The sequence below is a fragment of the Malurus melanocephalus genome, unplaced genomic scaffold, assembly GCF_030028575.1.
Source record: "Malurus melanocephalus ecotype Western Australia unplaced genomic scaffold, MMel_1.1 scaffold_2, whole genome shotgun sequence".
Classification (NCBI taxonomy): domain Eukaryota; kingdom Metazoa; phylum Chordata; class Aves; order Passeriformes; family Maluridae; genus Malurus; species Malurus melanocephalus.
The window spans coordinates 7,745,209-7,768,606 of record NW_026623234.1 but is presented as its reverse complement, the minus strand read 5'-3'; the positions used below and the strand labels follow the sequence as shown (position 1 = coordinate 7,768,606).

Below are 23,398 nucleotides of genomic sequence, written 5' to 3'. Positions count from 1 at the left end.
ACACTTGGAAAATGTGTGCTGTCCTCTAGAGGTCTGGATCTCCCCGGTCTCTCCCACTAGGATGTTGTTAATGTTTTAAGAAGCAGTGAAAGGCATCTTGGAGCCAACATTACTGGATTTCTTCCCTGCCTAAGGAATGCAGAAGATTCCTTTCCAGCCAAAGGGAAATTGTGCCATGCTTTGAGACAAAAGAAACAAATACAAAACAAAATAAAGTTTTGTTTTCTTTGTCTGGGAAGTTCTGGGGCTTTAGCTCAGATTTATCATATTACAATCAGGAGTAGTGTCATTTACAGTCACCAAGAAAGTTTTAAAAGTAGGCTGGTCAGGAACCAGAGGCATTTAAAAAGCAGCCATGTAGCTGCTTACCTCTGTAAAGTCTCTTGGTCTTGGTTCTTGAAACTGGAGACGTAGTGAATTGAAAGTGTAAAAATTGGAAATGAGTGAAGAAGAAATACATTGAAGTGAGGATACTGGTTCATTAGTGGTAGTTTATTGTTTTGGACGCTRTCTTACACCATTTTTTAATCAACTGAATAAAGAAAATGGGAAAGGATGGTTGGTTCTATAATCTGGGATTGAAAGATGATGCAACTGCAGGGTAAATTTGGGCTGGAGCAACTTTCATTGTCAGTCATGAAGAGTCTGGAGTGGTATGAACTCTCTTTTTCTTTTATAAGGTCTCTTGCAATGCAATAAGTTCCAGGCCTGTTTTGACTTGTCTTGTTTCCCTATTGCAAGAGCTGACTATAGCATCTGCTATTCCCTGAACAGTTGGTGGTGAAATGTAAACTCTTGATAGCCCCACAGAAAGCAAAGCCCCGGCTGAACTTGTACACTTATTGTCTTACATGTAGACATGACTCTTGTGTGGAGCTGCAAAAAGCGTTCCTCAGTGAGTTTTTCCAGCGTACAATAAAACACTGAAGCAGTTTGAGAAACCTAAGATGAGCAACTCGAAATTCCTGCCAATTAAACGTGTAGAATTGGGTTCGTTTTTGTGGGTTTAACTGTCAGAAATTAGTTTAAAGGCAGGCTTTGTTGGCAGGAAGACTCTAGGCTGCAATTGTGGGCAAGTTGGCCGGTTCTGTGGCTTTTTTCCTGCTGTTTTCCAAGAGTCTTACCTCTAGAAAATGGTAATGGCCCAGTTATGCAGCCAACAGACTGAGCAGTTTGAATCAGTAATGAGCCATTAGCGTGAGTCAGTAATTAGGCTGAGCGGTAAAGGGCGAGCACTCTCCTCAGGCAAACCCACGCGAAGGATGGCAGCTTGTGCTGCTGTGAATAAATGGAGCTGCTTGTACTGGGGACCTGCAAGCTTTGTCTGCTGGCAGTAAGAAATCAGGTGCRCTGGCACTAATTCACCTGCCCTCAGCTCGCAGGGAGAGCAGCACATGGCCTCCACAGGGGCTCCAGTGTCTCACAGAAGGCAGATAATACRTTGACAAAAACATCGAGTTGAAATGTGACTGAAACACCAGACTGGGACTTTGGTCTACCTTCTCCAGATCTTTCTGGATTCAACTATGTACTGATTAAATCTGAAACACAACTGTGCTGTTACACAAATCAAACTTCAACTGCTTTGCTAACCTCATAGACACTGAGAAAATGCTTTGATGTCTTTAGCAGTTTGTGGAGAATACAGGAAAGATAGAGAAATACTCTGTGGCCTTCATCAGAAAGATAAATCAAGTTTACTGGGGCACTGTGAAGTCAAGTGATGGTTCCAGCTGGTGAATACCGTCTTAGGATTCATTTTTTGCAGAACATTACCAGGTATCAAGTCTGCAGTCCTACCCAAATACTTCATCTAGATCCCTTATGTGAAGTATATATTTTAAAATTAACAATATGTACTAATTTAGAAATTTGGATGAAGGAGAATTTTGATGCAAATATCATTTTCTGAACTGTTTAACTTTATCATGCAATATTCCTAGACATGGGCTGAAGTGTTTGTCAGGTGTTTTTGAGCATACATGTATATTGTACCCATAAATGTGCGCAAACAATTAATTTGATGCTTGCGGATAGAGTTGTAGTGTACCTGTGTGGAAAGTCTGACTGTGCTACGCATATGTAATAAGTCTGCTTTCTCAAAGCAGCAGATSTGCTATGTGTGTGTGCTACAAGAGTGCTCCAAGTCCTTCAGACGTGCAAAAGCTTGATTTGTCCTACCACACACCGAAGGTGGCGAGTTTCTTAGTCTGCCCTGTTAAAATTTGATGGAATTAGGAAACAGTGTATGGGAGAAACATGAATATGTGCTGCTTTTCATAAAACTGGGATAAAAACTCGACTGAGAAGTTATGGGGAGAGGTTAGTGTAACAAAAACTGTCTGCAACAGCTTAAGTGGGCTGTGAGCAGCAATTTCTGTAGATGGAATTTGTAGCACATAAGATTTTGGTTAGTTCGTATTTGTATTTCCAAGCAAACTTAGCAGTGAAATTGAAGTTTGATTCTCTATCATAGAAATASTTCTGTAAAAAGTACTGTTAACTTAATCAGTAGGTTTGCCAGTTTGTAAATAGTCAGAATTCTCTCTGGCTCCTATTGCTATCTCTATACTGTATATCATCTACAAAATTGTTAATTAAGTTCCAGTTAAATGTAACTGTAGAAAGCAAGTCAGTTTCACAGGTATGGTAGACTGTAGTTTGCCAATATTACAGATTTTATAAGATAGCAAGAACCCAGCTTTTAACTGAGAATTGTGATCAATTTTTATGAAAACAGAGGAATGTAATTTTGCAATACTGTGTATGTTGGATCACTTTTCCAGAGTAGAGCAATGTTCTAAAAAACACTTAGATACATCACATGAAGCAAACAGACTTTTGAAATATTAATGTCTAGAAGTAAAACCTCAAATTTGTTACATAAACAGTAGAACTATAACCAATCCTTTTGTTTCCCCACATCACTGCCTTGTCTGAAATTGTTTGGTTTTCATCAAGACTTTTTTGTGGGCCTCAGAACATATGTATCAAATTTGAGACTGAAGAAAGTTTCATTGGCAAGTATAAAAAGAAGGCAAATTCTGTTTTAAAGTATATTTTGTTTGATGCAATACAAGAATTCTGCTTTTGTCTATAAAGTAGCAGTTCCAATCGGTAGCTTAGTCTATATAATATGACTTAATAAAATTGTAGTTTACAAGTGTTACTATAGCAATCTACAGACAACTCATGTCTGTAATGTCTTAAGAACAGCTGTAAAGGTTTTTAAATTATTAAGTCATAAGTACTGAGCAACCTGGTGAGTAGATCTAATAAGTAGACTAACAATTGATTGAGCAACATCTGTTAGGGTATTATTAACTGTTTATGTGCTATACATGGATTTCTGGTGTCTGATCATTACAGCATGCAGAGAAATTGAATAAATTTGGGCTCTGTGAGTTTGTTTTGTTTTTAAAATATTTTATGTAGGCTCAAAACCTTTTTTTAAAGAGTTCTTCCATGCTCTATAGAATCTAGCCATCTGAATGTTAGCATTCCTTTCTTTCAAATCAAAGTAATGCACCAGGAAATGTTTTGTCGTGGTGCAGGTGTTTGGTCAAGGGGCTTGAAGTGCTTTCAACACCTTTGCCCCATGAGCTCTGTCAAAGTTTCTCTATAAGAGAGATAAACTATGAAATTGTGATGGGAAAACTTGAATGCAGGCAGACCATGTGTGCCTGTAAATAAGGTGGGGAGAAGCTAGAGAGGCATCCCTAATGTTTGTTCAAGTTCCTGAGAAGGCACATAGGGGAATTAAAGCTTCTTTAGAACAGCTCTAGCTGGAATAATAGCTTTTCTCTGGAAATGGGAAAGCTCCTCTGGGCTTTTGTTCTATGTTGACAGTGAGGGAAAAGTACTGCAAAATGCTTTGATAAAGGCTAAAGGTGGGAGAAGTCTTTTCCACAGACTGAATTTTTCTGGGCTGTGTCTGTGTCTTTTATTACATGTTCCTGTGCTCAGCATGGTGCTCAGTTTCTGATGGGACCTTTAGGTGCTGCAGCGTAGCAATTTCTGTAAGGACTTGGCAGGTTTCATCTTGACTGTTTAGCTGCTCACAAATATGCCTTTAAATGAACTGGTTCTTAAAATCAGTGTTCTCTGGTTCCTTTTGAACAATCCATCTGTAGATGTCTGGCAGTCTGTAACTTTGAGGATTGACCTTCACCTTAAAATAAAAGTATTTTAATGTTGAGAATGTGTTGCCACTTATATCCTGTGTACACTGAGATGCTTTGTTCTGTACATACGCATTTCCTTCGGAAGCATGTTAGATCCTTTGGAGGTCCTTCCAGCAGTGCTGTTACCTTGTCTATCTGCTTCTCTCTGTTCTCCATTCCTTCCCTCTTAGAGAGTAACTGTTCCTTTGGTTTCATAATCAAATACAAAACCTCCTTTAGACAAAATTCAGATGCCAGGATGAAATAGCTGGGCTGTATAGTTAGAGAGCCAAATTGTGCTCACTCACTAAAGCTCTGAAACTCCTCTTCAGTGATCCAGAGAGGAAAAAACCTGTGAAAACAAGCAGTGGAAAAACATATATTCTCCCCCCCACCACCATTTTTCTTCATTTTCACACATGCAATACAGATACAACAGTGAGGTATCCATTCTCTGCCTGCAAGGAAATGAAAAGGCGTATTGTAAGCCCAAGGCTAGTCTGGTTCTCAGCCAGGAATTAGTCCTCTAAAGGAGAAAGGGAAAGGGGCTGGCGAGAGAAGAGGCTGGAAATGAGGAGCTACAAGGGGGAAAGTACACTYTGAGATAGGCTGACTGCACATGGCTAGAGGTGGAAGGGGTCCTGTGCTTCCTCAGTATGCAGGTGTTGGGAGAAAGGAAGGCAGCTTACACACAGGCATGTGGCTGGGGGAGCAGGGTCAAAAATTTAGACTATTTACTTAATCCCTTGGAAAGGCTTTTTTCTCTTCTGTTTTCTTTTTGTGTTTAACAGACTGCTTTACAGGGGACACGTGTGGTAATTAACACATGCAGCTGTAGGGCTTCAGCCATATGTCTGAATTTCAAACGGCCATTGATCTGGGAAATTTGCTGCTGTCTCCAACCCCCCACTTATAGGCCTTGAAGATGTGGGGGAATTTATAGAGTCTTTACCTTCAAGAGACCAGAGCTGGAAGGAGAGGAGTGAAAGGAAATGTGTGTGATATTGGGGAGAGAAGGAAGAGAGACTGGTATTCTAATCATGCCCTTCATGCCCCTTGCCCCAGCTCACCATACGTTTTCAGGTAGATTCTAAAATGTTCCCAAAGCTAGGGACCTTGTTAGTACTATATAAAGCTTGCATAACAATGGTGTTTTTTTTTTTCCTTGTTCAGTAAAGTGGTCTAAGATCAGAATTACTGTGTCCTGGCGGGCATTTCAGATGTGCTCCCTTTTCCACAGCTGCAGATATCTGGGCTCTTGCACAGCCTAGAAATGGCAAGRTGGTAGTTGATCGTGGACTCTGAGCTGCCTTTCAGGAGAGGTAGTTGAGGAGGGGGTGTCTGTTGGGTTGTGTAGAAACAGCGAGTACTTCACATCAAAGCAGAGGCTCCTGAAACAAAGAAGTGATATATTGTAGGTAGAATAAAACCAGAGTGGCTAAACTAAACAATCCTGTGGTGGTTGTTGCTTTTGCCAGCAGTGATCAGACAGCTGTTGACAGTGCTGTAGAACTTTTTGCAAACTTTGCTCAAAGTTTGGGGCAATGTCAAGTGCTAAAAATCTTGCTATGAGATATGGTGCCTTAAGCAAAATATTTCTTCGTGTGGAAACTTTTTTGCATCCTGTTTTATTTCAAATGTCACTTGAAGGCAGTGAGCCAAATAGAAGATGATTCAAAATTAAGATACTGTGGCTTAAAATCCTGCAGTATCTTTAATACTTGTAGTGTTTACARGGTGAGATAAAAATGTGATCTTCAACCAAGTATGAAGCTATAAAAAAGTTAAGCATCTCTTCCTCTGCTTCCCCTCCTTCAGTCTATTTTTAAACATTCTCAGTGCTAGCTATTGCTGATTTCTTGATCTCATCACTCACTCGACAGTGTAAGTAATGCTGACACTTTGGAGGTGTTTCTGCTTTGGATTAAAAAAAAAATGCCACCAACAAGCATATTCCTAATAGTCTATACTCCAACTTCTGCTGTGATTTACCCAGCCTGTATAATATTGCTGCTCTTTTTTTCTGTGTTGTGCCCCATCTATCCAGTTTCCCTGTGAAGCTTAGTGCCAGGACTGTTTGGAGCAGCTATGTATTGCATTGCCTCTTCTAACTCACCTCTCTTTTCTCAGTTTATTACTACAGACAGTACTCCTTAGAACAAGATGGCTTAATATCCCTTCTATGGATTGGCATTAGCTTTTCCAAATAATTTGGTTGTAGCCTATATTGATATGCACTTGGATACACTTTTTGTTACACAGATACAATAATTCTTCTTTATTCAGTGTTTATTACAGTTTATTTCCTTTCAATTGTTAATCTCCCTGCAGAATAAGGTTATTTCATTGCTTCCTCTCATCTTCATTACCTTGATCCTTTTCTGTAGAAAAAAGGGAAGTGCTGGATTTACAGCTGTATSACTGCTGGGCTGTATTTACCACAGCAAAGCTTTTCTGTGCCATTTGCCCTGTGAAGGTGTCTGTTGGTCAAAATGAACCTTAGAGACTGTTTCAAAACTGACTGCGATTCCTAGAGCAGCTACCATTGTTACTTGGTAAATATGTCATCATCTTGTCTTCAGCAAGTGTTAGGTAGTCATGGTTTGGGTAACAGGTACTTTTTGGTGCTATGTGTTATGGCCAGTTGAAAAAGCTCTTACTCTTATAGCTCTATCTCCATTTCCCCTTCGGTGTGTGTTTCAGTAGGRGGATGATATTAGGCTCTTGAAGGACAGCTTAAGTACACAGCTGAATGAAAAATATTCTTTGCTCCCACTGGGAGCCTCTTTCTGCAGCCTGTATGTGTTCTTTAGTTTTGAAGGCACTCCAATAGCCTTCCCAGGTGTTGTCGTAGCTGATTTTTTACACACTGAAATTGTTGCCGGTACATAAGAAGAGCTACTCTCTGTGGTGGTCGAGCTTCATYTCTTTAGCTGTGCAGAACATTGCTCGCAGCTGTGAAACATCACTCTGCAGTGACAGGCAGGCTGAGATCCTGTCTGAAAACATAACAGATGACGAAACAGAGCCTGGAAGCTGAGCTGGGACTCTGAGCTTCWTTCCCCTTCTCCTTTCTCAACAAGGAGTTGAACTAGCATTTTTAACCACGCTTGTGTTACTGGTGAGGATGGGCTCACAGCTTGTCTGCTGCTAGATACTATGTTTTGAAATTGTCTTAATTGTTAATTATTCATTATTATCGCAAAATAAACATGCAAGTCAACATATGGCACTTACATGTCATATTTCTAGGCAAGCTGTTCAGTGGTTCTAATGGACTCTAGGTCAAAGAGGAATTTTAGTGTTGTCCCTGCTGCTGCCTAGCTCACTTCAGAAGATATATGGACAATGTAAAAGAGAGTGAATTTTGACTCCATGAGATTGAGAATATGGTCATTTTTCAAAGTAAAAGTATTGTATAGTTTATAGAGTCATTAAAAACTGACAGGTTTGATTATTAACTCAGCAAAGTAACCAGAACAGCAGTTGGATAGAAAAGATGCAGCAACACCAGGGAAGTAGTCCCTTCTTCCAAAGAATTGCAGTACTTTGCCTTTGATAGAAGGGAGGAACTAAGCTCAAAGAGAAAAAGGCTTGAATCTGATAGAGTAGAAATGGTAGATGAAGAAAAGTTACTTGTATCTTAGCAGCTCCCTCAAGAGCCTTTGAATGGATATGCAGGTTCTTWCAGGTTTTTTCCTTCTTTTTCCCCTCCTCCTGGCAATTTGAGCCACTCTGGGAGTAAGTTAAAGGTTTTTGACTTAAATTAAGACAATTAAAACCATTGACAAGCTAGCTGACATTCTCTTTAGGACAGAGATAATTGGAGGCTTGGTTCTGTAGGTCAGAGCTGATGACAAGAGCATGTATTTCTAAGTCTTAGGATGGTTTCTGTCTAGCTAAATGAATGAAACTGCTGCTGGGATTGTTGCAGGAGGATGAGAATAATGTCTCTGAAAGTGGGAAGGGCACAGTGAGGACAATCTTCACTGCTTGTGACTGCAGTCTTCACAGCTTGACAGTGATTCCATGTTGATCAAAAATACAGCTTTTTGTGCAAATTGAAACTGAAGATGGTCTCAAAAGTAGCCTGACCTTTATTGCCTGCTTCACCTTTTAACAGATAAGGTTCAAATCTGGCCTTGGGCATTTATAATTCCTATTACTTCAAATCTCTGACGAGACCTGTTTTGCCTTTTGAGAAGGAGTTTGGCTGCAAATCTGTAAATTGTAAAACTGCATTAAGGTAAATCTGTGCGCAGGGACAGGTCTTTTCCATTCAGGCTTCCTTGCATTTGACCTCAAGGCTCTGTTTACCAAACTAAAAATCTGATCATTTGCTTTGTTAACCTGTATCTTATGTACAAATTGCTTTGATAAAGAAGATCATCTCTGTGTTGGAGCTTGACCCAAAAATGAACTGAGAATTCTAGTTCAAAACAACAGGACTGTGTGCAGGTTTCTTATTCCGAGTTACATCGTTATTCGGGCTACCTGAGGGATACTGCTACTTCTTGTCCAAAACTCCAAGCCTGCAAAATTGTTTAAGACTGTGGTTTACTGTTTACAATTTGGAGAGAAACTGGCTGCAAACCAAGAAATTTTATTTCGCACGTTTTGAGGTTTTGAATCCCTCATTTATTACTCACTAGAACAAAAGAAAGATCACATAAATGTGTGGCTCCCTGCTGTCCTCCTAAATTAGTTGATTGCACTATATTTGGGTTTTTAGCTTGAGAAAGGGGAGGGCAAAGAGTGAGTCTCAAGTTTGAATTAGCTGAGTGCTCTTAAATAATGACTTTAATAATCTTAAGGTAGTTTCTCTTCTGCTTGGAAGCAAGCCCAAATACTTRAGGAAAATGTTCTTCGGAATCCTGCTTTTCTGTGTGTTAAAATGACATCTTTTCACAAGCAGTGAAGCAAATTTACATCACCAAAATGTTCACTAGCAGCTCAGCTTAATTCTATGATCTTTGTAGCTGCTGCTTGTTCAATAAATAGCAGGTAGTGTCTCTGCATTGACACCAAAATCCCTAAGAGTGTTGTCATTAAAGTGGTCAAGTATAGTGGGTCAGTTTTCAATTGCCTTGTCTTCGTACAGGAAGAAAGATCATTTTCCTCCCCAGAAAGGTTTGCTTGACTTACAGAAGGGAGTCAGRTATTTTAAGTGGTAATTACCATAGGGCTTGGTTCAACCTGCAGGGTTCAAATCTGAATCTGGATCTGAACTTTCCCAAAGGCTCAGGGGCTGTGTTTGGACACTGTATTAGTTTGACCTATTATAGTGCAAGCCCTGAAATGCAGGTCCAGATGTGGGCTGGGATTCTGTATCTTCCCAAGTATGAGATATTCAGGCTCATTTTTACATGACACATAATTTAAATAATGTAAAACTGGATCTCATTGTTGAGGAAGGTGTCTACAGCATTATGTCTGAAGGGTAATACCTTGCTATGTCTTTATTTTTCAAAAGAAGCTGTTTAAAGGCTGCAAAGAATGAGAGGTTAGAGGGCAGGTTTCTTTTGGCTGATTACTGTAGAGCTACCTTTAGAATTTATGCAGTAAATAAGGACTTTGGATTTTAAAGAGATTCTATCAATCTCAAGATTCAATAGTTTTAAAGCCACTGAATCCCAGAGACCAGAGCATTGCTATTAATGAGTGCTGCTCCAGACCACTTTTGACACGTTTGCTTTTGAAGGACCAGGCCCAGGAAGAGGGAGCTCTTTGTTTGTGGGCAGAATAAACTCATTGTACACCCAGACAATTAACTCTTCAATCGACTTGCCAGCCTCTGTAAAGCACTCYGCTCCCCTCTCTGTCTACCTCCAGTTCTATTCACACACTTAAGCACACCAGTGTTTTTTGTTTATTATTCTGAAGAAGTCCTTCACAAGAATAGTCGGAGCAGATCAACATTGTCCTCCCAGCAGCATTTATCTCCGCCTGGCAGTGAGTGTGTCAATCAGGAATCAAAAAGCCAAACAGAGGAGGTTTTGAATTGTGTCACAGGGGTCAGAGTTACTTCCAGCTGTCTGTGCATGGGATAGGCTTTCTTGCAGGGCGAAGAATTGTGCTGCCAAACAAACACTGAGTACATTGGACCACAAAGTCCTTGGGGCTTGAGTGGCTTTTTTCATGTTGATGCACCTGCGAGGGAGATGTGAGAAGGAAGTGGGGGGAACTAATGCCTTCCAGAAGGCACAGGGAAAGGCTCTTCATCCTATCTGGTTGATGCCTGGAGTGCAGTGCTGAAGTAAAGGCTTATGTCCATRTGGCATACAAAATAGTTGCTATAGAAAGAGAAAAATTACTGCAGTGACAGTGCAAGTCAGCCTTTGCAGTTAAGAGCTCACAGAGGCCTTGCATATTTAGCATTTAGGGATATTTTCACCTTTTTAAACAAAACTTTATTTCAGTCCTCTATGTCCAAGTGTTTGAGGGTTATTATGTCCAAAGGCAGCACATTGCTGCTGTTTCTTAAAATTAAGGCAATAAAGAGTGAGAGCTTGGCTTTTGCTGATTCAGTTTTAAAAGTTGGGGTTTTTTTCTTAAAAGCTGTGGGATCTCCATGCATAGAAGTGGTTGGACTTGATGATCTTAGAGGTCTTTTTCAACCTAAATGATTCTGTGGACAGTAGTGTGAAAATTTGGCAGGAAAGTCTATCTGCACTGGTGTGTTTCCATTTCAGCTGCTTGCAAAAAATTATCTTCATTGGCCAGATTATAAGATTATTTTTTTGCATGGATGCTAACTTTCTGCACTTATATTGGCAATAAATGTCTGTACATAAAAGTTGCATGGACGATTAAATTAATTATGACTTGCTGAAATTGTTTCATTTAATGTAGGATTGTGGTTAAGGCAACAATTTGTTCCTCCTCTACAATACTAGAAGGGACATGTATTTTTGTTTAAGCCCCATGTAGCGCAAAGTAAGTTGTTTTTTTGTTTGTGGGGTTTTTTTTAACTTTTTTTGTGTGTTTGTTTTGAGCTTTTTTTTTTTTTTAATTTTTTTTTTTAACATTTAAAACACCCTCAGACCTGGGGGTAATACATAAAATGTCAAAGTCAAAACTGCTTCTTCAAGATTCAGGAGCTGCATGGATACAAGGAGCCTAATTGGCCTGGCAGGTCTTTATTCGTCTGGCCAGGGTTACTAAAGCTGCAGGATTGAGTATGTATGACTTAAATCCCTCAGGAGTACTGAAGCCTAGGAAAGCTCTTCTCCCTTGCTGTTGGCTTGACAGATTTGCTAAAGGTGGACTTTGCTGCATCAAACCAGACACGCTGAGGGCTCACTTACTGTCCTGGCTCTCTGTGCTCTAAGTTGCGTATTTAGCTTCAGCTATGCTCTCTAATGACTCAGCCAAAACCAGATGATGGTAAGTGAAGGAACTACTTGATGCTGGAAGAAGGCTGCCTCCTCCCAGAAGAGCGCTATGCACTTAAAATTGTCATCTGCTTATTCTGTCAGGTTCATTCAAGTCTGGGAACCATTGTTGTTCAAGCTATAGACTTACAAAAAACGCTAGATTTTGTATAAAGCCTGGATGGTTGACTCCATAAGTCCCTGTGGTCTTCAAAATGGAAGAAATGTTTACAGATTGTCTCAAGGATTCCGGTGAGAACACAACATTTGCCTCCTGTATCTCATATCCTACCCAGGAAAAAGTATACTCACTGCACAAGTCATCTGTATACTTGCATCATCACATTAGCAGACCAAGACCTGTGTGCTTCCTCAGCAACATCAGCCTTTGGTACACCACTTTTATCTCCTAACTTTTCCCCTATCTGCAATGTCCATTAGTTGGCTTGAGTCAAAAATGATAATTCACAGCAAGAGGCAGTTACTTCACATTTTTCCTAGTAATTAATGTTTTTTTATGACTTGCTCATGGCTGCAGTGCTTGTCATTCAGAGTAGAAAGATCACTTTAACAGTTGTCTTTTGCATGAGCTGGATCTTCTTCTCCCTCAACCCCAGTGTGCACTACAGTAATTCCAGATGCTTGCTAGGTACTTTGCAAGGATAAGATATGGGGAGGGGAATTCTAGTGAGAGCATAAAGACTTCTTTCCCAGCACTAACAGTAGATCTGGACATGCAAGTAATTGTCCCTGTTTTGAGTCATTGTCAGTTGAATGCAATTAAAACTGTTCTTGCTTATGAGCTTCTGACAGTAGTGAGCAGGTGGGCTTCTGGTTTATAGTCAAGGTATATTTATGTGAAAAAGGCTTAGGGAGTCTCTTTTAGACCTGCCGGTTTCACTCTTACCCTGTGTCAAGATAAAAATACTATTTTAAAGTTGACAGCAGTTGAGCTGCTTAACTTTTGCAAATGTACCTTAGGAAAAAGAGATTTACTGAAGGAGTTCTGTAGCTTTAAAATGTCCCATGAGGAGGTATTCTGTTGAGTGATACTGTCTGTAGTCAGTGCTCTTGGAAAAAGAAAGTGGGTATTCATGCTGGGTTGCAAGAATTGGTAGAGAAGTATGCCAGTGAACTCTTCCTCAAGGCACTGAAAATACTCTGCAGCTAAGAGTAGTGGTCCTGAATTACATGAGTTCCTGATCTGGAAGCATTGCTATCTAGAGGGATTAGGAAGTAGCACTTGATCTCTTTAATCTCTCTGTGACATGCTGTGTGTAAGGAACTATTGCAGTTACATGCCTCTTTTGAAAGTGTGGAATTTCACAGCTCTTTGAAGAAAGGAAGAGATTGTACCCAGTGAACATTCTTCATCACCTTTGTACCCAAAGTAACAGTATTCTGTACTTATATAATGTCTTACCCCTCTGGAATAGTTTGGGATTTTGTTCTACATTGAAATATTTATTTAGGAATACAAAACGTTCAAAACTTTCAGTTATGTAAAATAGAGCTTATTCTTTGTTTGTGAGGAACAAACAGGCCAGTGGAACAAATGTTCAGTGTGACAAATGGAGTATTGAGTGAGAGGAAAAATCAAATAAGAGCAGACAAGTATGAGGGTGGGTTTTCTGCTGAAAGGGAACAGCAGTGAAACTTTCTGCCATAAGCCAATTTGAAACACTGAGACTTACTGAGAATTCTCCAGTTTAAGAAAAAAAATAGGTAGTTTCAGAGTAAGAAGCCAGAAGCTGGGAAGTGAGCGTGGTGTTTTTAATGAAGTGCAATTTTTGTCTTTTATGTGACTATTTCATGACCTTTAAAAATAATCAGAAATATCCCTGGCTTTTGATTTTTGAAATATGGTGAATGAAATTACAGGGCTCTTGTCTGCTGCATTTTTTTTCTTGTGTGTGTGATGAAAGAACTGTACTTACTTGAACTACAGGGGAGTAATTACACTTCTCTCTATTTGCAGAGCCCTTAATACTGTACTGGGTGCTGCTACATTGTTGACTTAGTGACAATTTGGCCTCAGTAATCCAGTAAGGAAATGATTGTATAATTCATTGAGCCATTTTACTGACATTATCTTAAACAGTAGCTTTGAACTGAGGGGTTTATTTAATACTCTCCAGTAGCTTAATGGCTAACTTCATACAAAAACTGCTGCAAATTTTTTTTCTTTAAGGAAAATGTATTTGACAAATTGTAATTGCTGCTGTGTTTCTTGCACATACATGAATGTGAAAGAACCCCTCTGAACTTGAAATATCCTGTGTTCTGCCAAAGTTTAAATAATGATTTGGATAAAGTGCTGTGGCTCAGATCCACTTCTAATTTTTCCCCACTGTTGTCTTCTGGGTTGCTGCTTTAAATCTGAAAAGCAATTCTGTAATTACTTGGTGCAGAAGCATTCRTGAGAACAATAAGAAGAAAGAAGTATTACAATAAGAAGTATTGTATTGGTCTTCTTTTTTAAGAGCAGATCTCTTCCTTTTTGTATAACTTAAGAATTACTCACCTTTCTAGTTCTGAGTGTCTTCAGCAGTTTTGGGTTGGTTTCTCAATCTGTAAAGCCAATCATGCTAATTATGTACTATTCACTGCTTCACAGTGAATAGTGTAAAGTGTAAAGTGCCGTCCTAAATAAATAACAAGCCATAGCTGTGGCTCCTGGAACCTTGCAGAAGCATAGCAACCTGTTTTAACATAAAAAGTGAAGATCAGTTATTTACTTCTATCCAAAGAGTTTTTAAAGGGCAATACCTTCCTCCTTTTAATTTAAGCAATATTAAGGATTTTTTTCCAAGTCAGTTGTTCAAACTTTATAAAAAACAAATACTGCTTATCCATGTTACTGGTAATGCCTAATAACAGGAAAGCTCAGAACAAGAGCTGAGGAATGGTAAGTATTTTTTCTTCCAAGTGTTTTTTTGGGATGCATAAAACCAAATACAATGATGAAGAGGGAAAATGGCAACAGGGTGTCTCTCGCTCATTTCTGTCAACATGCTTTACTCTGGTGGATCTCTGAGGTTGAAATGGAATTATCAGCATGTTTTTGCTTTCTGTGAATTACACTGCTTTGTGTGTAAATGCATAAAATTGATGAACTGTGGAAGAGGTATTCAAGCTTTTCCTCACTTTATAAAACTGCAAATATAAATGTGGGTGGAAAAAGTCTACAAGCTTCCATTTTCCATCTCTGCCCTTCCCTTCCACTCCCATGGCCTTGTACTTTTGTTAATGGAACTGATATAAGAGAAGGTTAAGTGCAGATAATTCTACCTCTAGGAAGGCCTGTCCCATGTACCTTTCCTCCAAACAGTGTTTGCCCTCTGCATCTGATACTCACGCAGATAGAGACAAGCCTGGCTTTTCTGGCATGGACTCCTTCATCCAACAGATTTTCACTGTGTAACTTTACATTTTAGGTTACTGCCTACTTTGCTTCCTAATGTCATTCTTGCCCATAACACATGCAAAGGATAGATAAGATTACTAGAAATTGACAGTTTTAAGTCACTGTATTTCAAAAAGGGGGAAAAACCACCCAGTTCTAGGTGTAGTGGGTTGATCCTGGCTAGATGCTAGACGCCCAGAAAGCTCTCTATCACTCTGCTCTGGAACCGGACTGGGGAGAAAATATATCACAGGTTTGTGACTTGAAATAAAGTCCAAGAGAGATCACTCACCAAATACTGTAATGGGCAAAACAAACTCAACTAAACCATAACTTAATGTCAGAGAAATTATTTTTCCACACTTTTGCCATTAGAAGACATTGCCATTGCATTGCAATTAGAGAACCTCTTGATGCAGTCATTRTAAGAAAAAAATTTCCTGTTGACCATCCCTTTCTAACAGCTCTGCAGTAAGTGCTGGTGCCATGTTCTACACAGGTAAGTTTCAAAAGAATACTGTTTCTTTTGAACAAAAAGAATGAGGAGAAAGACACAATGCGACAGCACTCTCTGGAACATTTGCTGTCTTAGGAAATGGCCTGTATAAAACTAAACTTACCTGAAACTAAAAAGGCAGTTAATTGCCTTTTGGGGAGACTACCAGGTGACACACACCAGTGGTTTGTGGAGGGAGGGGGGAGGCTTTTTAAGTGTATTGAAAGGGCTTGATGCATGTTTTATGAAAAATGTTATTGCTTTTAGCATAAAATTATGTTGTTCTGTCTGTCTTCTCTCTCTTCCGGACTTGGCCGGGCCATGTACAAATCCCAATCATTCAACAGTGCTGGAGAGTAGATAGTATTTACCTCAATAATGGTAGTTTCTTTTCGATTCTTTTTAACCCTGAATTCAGATGATGGTTCGAAGCCAACGCCTACCATGGAAACACAGCCTATTTTCGATGGAGAAGGTAAGAACATCCCTTAAAATAACAACAAAAAGCCACTTCCCTCTCCCTCTTCTTTAGGACTTGTGGTTCAAATGCCTTCTTTATCCTGCAAAGCAGACAAGCCAGTGAATCTCATAAGTTACCCAAATTTTAGAGTGCCCTTGGGACTTCAGGCGTTCTCCCTAATCCTTTTACATCCTTCCCACTTTTTTGGAATCCAACAATATTCCAAATATTGGAATTTGGAAATTTCAAATATTTCAAATACTAAAACCAGTTGATCAGATTCCTGGTGTAATCTTGGAGGAAAAAATGTCACAGCCAGTAAAAAGAAGGTGCATCAAATTAGAAGTGGCTGCTTCCTTTAGACTGTCCTTACCCCCCTACTATCTCCACTCTCATGATATAATGCTGGGAGTTTCATAACCTCTGCAGTGTGTTGCTGCTTCACAAAAGGAAGGGTAATGCTAAACCACAGCTTGTGAATGTTGACTTGGAAGAAAATTGCTGGGAGGTTTTTTTATTTAGCAAATGCTTTCATTGACGCACACACTATTTAAGCAAATGAAGTCATTGTCTTGGGCCTACTTAATTCATGGCCCACCCAGGCAGTTTCCTTCTCAAATAGGCAATCTTGCAATTGTATTATTTTGAAAAGGGAATATCGKACCTTAGTCTATTGGAAGCCTTTAAACAAGGATAAAATGGCTGTCATCACAGAGGGTTCAAGCCTTTTACACATACAAATATAAATACCGGTGGGAATAGTGGTCCTTTGGTAGTGAATGGGCCTAATAGCAGCTGCTTTATCTTTCACATTGCTTAGAAGTAGTGCATATTTTCTACAGGTTTAATCCACAACAATTATAGTAAAGCTATGGGCTGACGTATGAATTGCTCTGTGATCCATCTGAAACTGTGGAACATAAGGCAGTGAGGGAAAGCCTATGCATTTTCTTAAGGGGCTGCTGTACTTAATGTTTTTTTCAAGCTGGATCAAAGGCAAAAATGGAAACTATTGAGCAAGAGTAGGAGGTACTCTTCTGTTGATATTTCCTGCCTTGTTGTAAAAACAGGTGCTGTGATGGGGTTTTATTKTTGCTCAAATAAGCTTATTTAATGGCAAGATGCTGTAGTCCTATCACTTCATATTTAGTGATCGTAGATTTGTAGGAATCTTGTGAGCTTTAAGGAACAGCAAAGCTCTCAGTAAAAAAACAATCTCAAATAAACAAAGTAGACAAACCATGCTGGCTCTTGCTTGTTTATAGCAAAAGAAAGCTCCTCCTCACAGTAAGCTGATATTGTATTAAATTATTGTTGGCAATCACAAACTTCTAACCTTTACATTTTCCCCTGAGAGGGCACTCATAGATATTCAAAGGAAAGAATGTACTAGTAGAATGCAGGAATGAGATGATGTCATTAATAGAGCCTGTTCAGAAGCTCCTTCTAGGAGAGGTGCCATGTTTTGGTCATTCAAGTAGACCTGGGCAACGTTCTTGAAGTGTTGTAGTGAACGCACCTTTTCTGGTTCTTCTGGTGGCAGGCAGAATCTGAAAAAAAGTGTTACGCTRTCTTCCATGAAAAACATTTTCAATCAAAAACCTTCACATCAATTTGTAGCTGAACTCAAGTTTGATAAATGGGCTTGGACAGCATGATGAAAGATTGCCTCTTGCAAACTTTGCCGTATATTATGTAAGACCTTATCTCCTAGACTTTGAGAGAGAATAACTAATGCAATGGCTTCCTGTTGTATTAGCAGTGTCCCTTATGACTCCAGAGAAGAGACTGACAGGCAGGTTAATCCAGCTATGCATCAATGAATAACCTCTTCTAAGTTTGTCACTCTCTATTTTGTCATCTCTGTTAATAAAATAGGACTGAATAGATTTCAGTGGTGGCTGTAACAATAAACARTTAATAGTGTGATTCTTGGGGTGTCCTGCACAGCACCAGGAGTTGGATGTCAGTGATTCTTGTGGGTTTCTTCCAGCTCAGTATATTCTGTGATTTTGAAGTCCTGAGGAACCTGGTCTGTTCTTGTAGCTGACCCTGGCTGGAGGAGAAGGTTAGGCTAGACACCTCAGGATGTCATCCTGAACAATCCCTTGATTCTATCTGAGCAAACATCTTGTCATACTTCACTAGAAAACTCTCCCAGTGTCTTGGGTAGGTCTTCCTGAGGAATGGCTTGTACTTGATGTCTGACTCATATGACCGAAAAGGGCAAAACAGTTATCCATTCACCTGTCAGGTCTGAAATCTTTGTGGATATTCAAAGAGGTTAAAGTTCAGATCCCATTCCACTTCACTGGAAATTGAGAACTGATGGGTTTCTGTAAACCTGTCTATTCAAAGTCAGGTAGCCAGGGTGAAGCTGTATCAACATGATCAGACAATAACAATGTAGAATTTTTTTCATGTTTTGCCTATGGTTGTCTACCTTCCATATGCAGGGAACTGACTTTTTTTCAAAGAGCCTTACATACACTCAGCTGCCCCAAAGTGTATGATACCTCGTGGGCTTCAGCATCTCTCAGATGAAGGTTCACCTTTCTCATGTTTTCACCTAAATTAGAGGATAATGAGAATTCACATTTCATGCATAAGTTCCCCTCCCACTCCCTACCATCCTCCCTGAGGGCATAACAGAGCAGTGCCAGAGATAATGTGAATCAGATAACTTAAACTCTCCCATCCAAAGTTTGAATCATAACACAGCCATCCCTCTAAAAATTATTTCATATTATTATAATGTAGATCTTAGATATGTAGTAAGTGAATCGTTTCTTAGGACACTATTCTCCTCTGCTGAAGAGTGTTTTATTAATGTCCTTGCTATAGTTTTAAAAAAYTGTATTCCCTCCTGCACTTCTAGGCTCTGTTATTTTTTTTTTTCACCATCTATTTAGTTCCCACATTCAAGGTGTAATAATTTCCTAAAGATATCTTCTTTAAACATCTCTTCTTTTTGGTAAACTTTGCCTCTTAATTCACTGGGAATGTACACTCCCCACTGATCTGTTACTCAGAGGTGTCTGTGCTACTTGCCTGTAATAAAATGTCCAGGTTAACTGGCTTGAAAATACATTTTTATGGTAGATTCCAAGGAATTCATTTATTTTTCCTTTCTCCTTCTTTCCCCCCTGCCAGAATTCTTCTTTGTGCACCTTTCAGCCTCACTGAAAGATGTGCACCATTGTATTTCTAAAGGTCTTCATCCATTCTTAAGCATCTGTTGACTCTCATTGTCCCTCCTTTTTCAGCTCTAGACATACCTGGCTCATATGGTGCACTGTCAGAGCTAAATTTCATCCCAGATTTAGGAGATTAAGCCCCTTTTTGGGAGAGCTACCTCAAATTGCACATTGGGTAAGAGCTAGGAAGAGCAGAAGCACAAAACTAGAAATAGTCCATAAGCCAAAGCATGTAGGTATATGTATTTGTAGAAGCACATCATGGCTGAATGTTGATAGAACAGCATAGTGAAACTGGCAGATGAGGCAGTTTTTGATATTACAGCATAGTTTGTTTGTTTAACAGTGTTCAGCCTTGTGACAAAAATGTCCTAAACATGATTACTATAGTGCCTACAATCAATATGGCTGAAAACATTTAGGAAGGAGAAATTACTTTTCAATTTTTTTATGCTCTTGTGATTTATAATCAGTTTCTTTTTAGTCAACCAGCTTCTCCCTCAGCTGAGCAAATCCACTTGAGTGTCCACAAGGGAGCAGGAAAACTCATGTGAAAAGTTCTTGGAGGAATTGAAGTAAAACCTCAGGATGTACTATTTAAGTTGTGTTCCTGTGGAAGCTGAATTTTTTTTTTTCTTTTTTTTCAGAAAATGTCACTTGAGGTGCTCTAGCCCATGGTAGCAAGTACTGCTTTACTCAGTTCTAATCAAATGCTGAGGTTTGTCATTTCTGTGGCTTAGGGCAGGTTCAGATATGTTTTGAAGTTGATTAAAACACCTCAGAGGAGGTGCTCTAAGCACTTTTTTTTTCCACAAATTTGTGTTTGGATGTCTTGGTTAGTGCATCAGACATGCTTTTCTAACCAGAACCTATTTCTTTAGTAGACTTCCTTTCAAGTCTTTCCAGAAATATCTTCATGTCTCTGCCTATTTTTTTCAGATTGCGTTGTTGCTTGTTTTAGGGAACTGACTATGGCCAGACCTTCTTGGGCTGTTAAAGCAATATTTAAGGTCTGGATTGACTTTCTAAAATCTGAATTTCATATGTACTTTTGTGGGAAACAGCATATACTATAGCACCCAATACAATGTTTGACATCTGTGAGTCTTGAGGAAAAAGGCTTCAGACTTGGGAATTTAGGAAATAGAGGGTAGAGGGAGGAAAAAAAGTGTTTTGCCAGCAGAGATATACTTTCGGTAAAAGGAAGATGAGAGAACCTCGTGGAAGATTTACAAATGATGGTTCATAAGAAGTGGAAGACTCGCCAGGGGATGAACCTGTTTGTACAAAGGTGTTAGATCAGTTAAGGCATGAACATCTTGCTTTCTATGAAGACAGACTGAGAGAGTTGAAAGACAAACTCTAGCACTTTCCGGTCCCTGAAGCCAGCCTMCATGAGAGCTGGAGAGGGGCTGTTTACAAGGGCATGTGGTGACAGAACGAGGGGGAATGGCTTCAAACTGAGAGAGAGTAGGTTCAGGTTTGGTATGAGGAAAATATTCTTTACTGTGAGAGTGGTGAGACACTGGCGCAGGTTGCCCAGAGAAGCTGTGGATGCCCCATCATTGTGAGTGTTCAAAGCCAGGTTGGTCTGAGCAGCTTGGTCTCATGGARGGTGTCCCTGCCCATGGCAAGGGAGCRGGAATGAGCTGAACTTTAAGGTCCCTTCCAATCCAAACCGTTCTAAGAGCTRTAATCATGTGTATTTATTAGTTGCTGCAGTTTCTTCAAGGCTGTTATTTTTATTCTTTCAGAAATCACAGCACCCACCCTTTGGATTAAGCACTTGGTCATCAAAGATTCCAAAATGAACAGCTCCAGTATAAGGAATTCAGGTAATTAATCTTAAAAAAAMCCCATTCTTTTAACTTGTTTGTAGTTGCTCACCATCTATTCTTGCTTCATTCTTTCTTCATTGTAGCTGTCAAGCTGCTAAGTGCACTTTCAGCCTGGGCTATAAAATAATTGCAGATAACATCCTTTTTTGTGTCCAAAGAGCCATAATCAATGTGTGATGAAGGATGTTTGTTTCCACAAATCCTAACTGGGGAATCTCTTAATTTCTTAATCTGTTAAATCATCTCAGCCRTCTGTCATCTTTATTCTGTTTGCTGTTCAGCATGGAGAGATGAACTCATGCATTTGGCTCAMAAATCTGGGCTGTGATTTTGGTCTAAGCAGTTGCAAAACGTACAAAAAGAGGCTTATTTTCTAGTAATTTCAAGATTCTTCTCTGCTGGGGRTATTTTTTGATAGAGAAATGATTAGTTTATTTCACAACTAAAAGTAGGTTACTTATGTCTGGCCTAAGAAAATGTTGAGATTGTTTTGTGGTAATGGAGTGGATGAGGGAACACCCCAGCCTAAGAAGCAGCAAAGAAGAGATCATGACCGTGAGTGGGAAAAGGGGAAGCAGGAAGATGTGAAGTCAGGGTGTAAAATTTGAGATTGGAGATGAGGGTGAAATGGTAGTGTGGAGTCATTGAAATCAAAAGAAACAGGAGAATCTGAAGAGGAAGGTTAGGGATTCTCAGCAAGAATGGTTTCTGTCTGCTGTTTTAACTGAGGTGGGAGAAATGAAGAAATTAAAGGGGATACAAAAGAACAAAATTGCTTTAAGATGCCATGGGTTTACTTAAAGGTTTGAATAGGAGATGCCACTATTACGTATATTTTATGCAACATACAGACCTAGAAGGGCTGTTGGGAATAATTCCAGTCACCTGAATGGATAAATTGTGATATCTTGAAGTGCCTCATCATCTGGTATTTCTGCATTAGCTGGAGAGCATTCATGACAGATCCTTTAACCTTCCTTTACCACTTTCAAGCTGCAGGGTAAAAGCAGTGCTAGACTGGGTGATACTCGCTTGCTGCAGAGTGAAGAGTTCTTGGCAGGAGGAAAGCCAGCATTGCCCAGACCACAGTTTTAACAAGTCTCTTGTGCTTCACCTCCCAACTGTTTTTGTAGCAGGGTGGTCTGTGTAGGATCTGTCAGTGGGAATCATCCAGAAGCTTCAGATGATGTGTGAGTATCAGCATCCTTCTTTAAGGATGTCTTTCAAGGGGGAGCAAACGCAGCTTCTKTTTTTTGTTAGCTGCTGGGACAGCCAGCAATTGAAGGTGCAATTGAAGGTGACATTTTAATATTAAAATCCTTTTAACAGGTCCTACTTACTTTGGAGACCAGCTTTCCTTCTAATGCCACAAACCTTGTAGCTGTGTTGGAAAGAAGAGTGAGTGTTAAGAGGTTGCAAAGAGACTTGGGTGCAGGGGGGGTCCGTCTCCCACTCTTTCTTGGCCTGAGAGAGCCAAAGTAGGCTGGCTTTAGTGTTGCAAAGACAATCGCTTGTTTAGTCAGAAAGCTGCCTGATATGAACTGGAATTTTGTTCACAAAAGATTTCCTTGTGTGAGTTTACTTTTGTCCACTTTTTTCATTTTTTTTTACTGATGCCAATTCTGTTAAACAAAAGTATTGTGGGTGCATGCTACAAATGAAAAATAAATTATCTTCTGGAAAACTGAAGAGCTCTGTAAGAGGTGGTTTATACAGCAAGCTAAAAGGAGATGTGTGGTTCATCTCCCTCAGCCTTTCTGATCGTTCCAATGCTCACTTGCTGTAGGGTCTCATTGAGAGACTGGATTGCCAACTCTTATTCCCAAATTTCCCCTTGTGCCATACAAATACACAGCCATCTCAGTTTCTTACAAGTTACTGATATTAAGAAATGCTGCCTAGAGCTATGGTTTAGTTGATAAAAAGTGTGAACTACTTCAGTCTGTTTCTTCCAAATCATGAAGCCTAGTCACCTTGTTTGGTATCTTTCATTCTTGTCATGCCTTGTAATGTATGTTAAAGGCAATGTACCGTCAGTGAGATCAAACTGCAGAGGGGGCATAATTATAGTTTAGAATCATGTTTCTTCAAGTGTCTTTGAGTCTTTCTTGGCTGTGGATGATGAAACAGCTGTCATGAGATGGGCATGCAAAATTGGGCGATGTTTTTAATTGCCTTTGGCCCGACTTGAGATACTAATGCTTAGCACAGTTCTAATTTTTTTAATTTCTTTTCGAAGGGTTAAGGTACATTTTGCTAGCACAAGGTTTGGATTCTTGGGTTTGCTGTTGCCTCAGCTGTGTTGTCTATCTGAGTTTATATTTACAGTCTTGGAGCAGATATAGCCTTGTATGCTTTTGCAACAGTTTAATGGGATCACTGAAACTGGAAGTGAGAAAAGAGAAAATACTTAGTAGGTCATCTAATTTACTGCCTTAGGGCTAGTAAATGTTTATACTGTAAGA

General features: G+C 39.6%; 1 protein-coding gene across 4 annotated transcripts in view; it reads left to right on the top strand.

The window, feature by feature from the left end:
- Positions 1 to 23,398, top strand: part of SMOC1 (SPARC related modular calcium binding 1) — a 126,791-nt gene that overhangs the window by 64,597 nt on the left and 38,796 nt on the right. For 2 of the 4 annotated variants that reach the window (XM_057366973.1, XM_057366965.1), the window contains exons 6-7: positions 15,824 to 15,913; positions 20,850 to 20,930. The exons of 1 other annotated variant lie outside the window; for it this stretch is intronic. In XM_057366973.1, the coding sequence (XP_057222956.1) occupies positions 15,824 to 15,913; positions 20,850 to 20,930 (171 nt within the window). The remainder of the gene's footprint in view (positions 1 to 15,823; positions 15,914 to 20,849; positions 20,931 to 23,398) is intronic. One more of the 4 variants, XM_057366981.1, reaches the window with a different exon arrangement.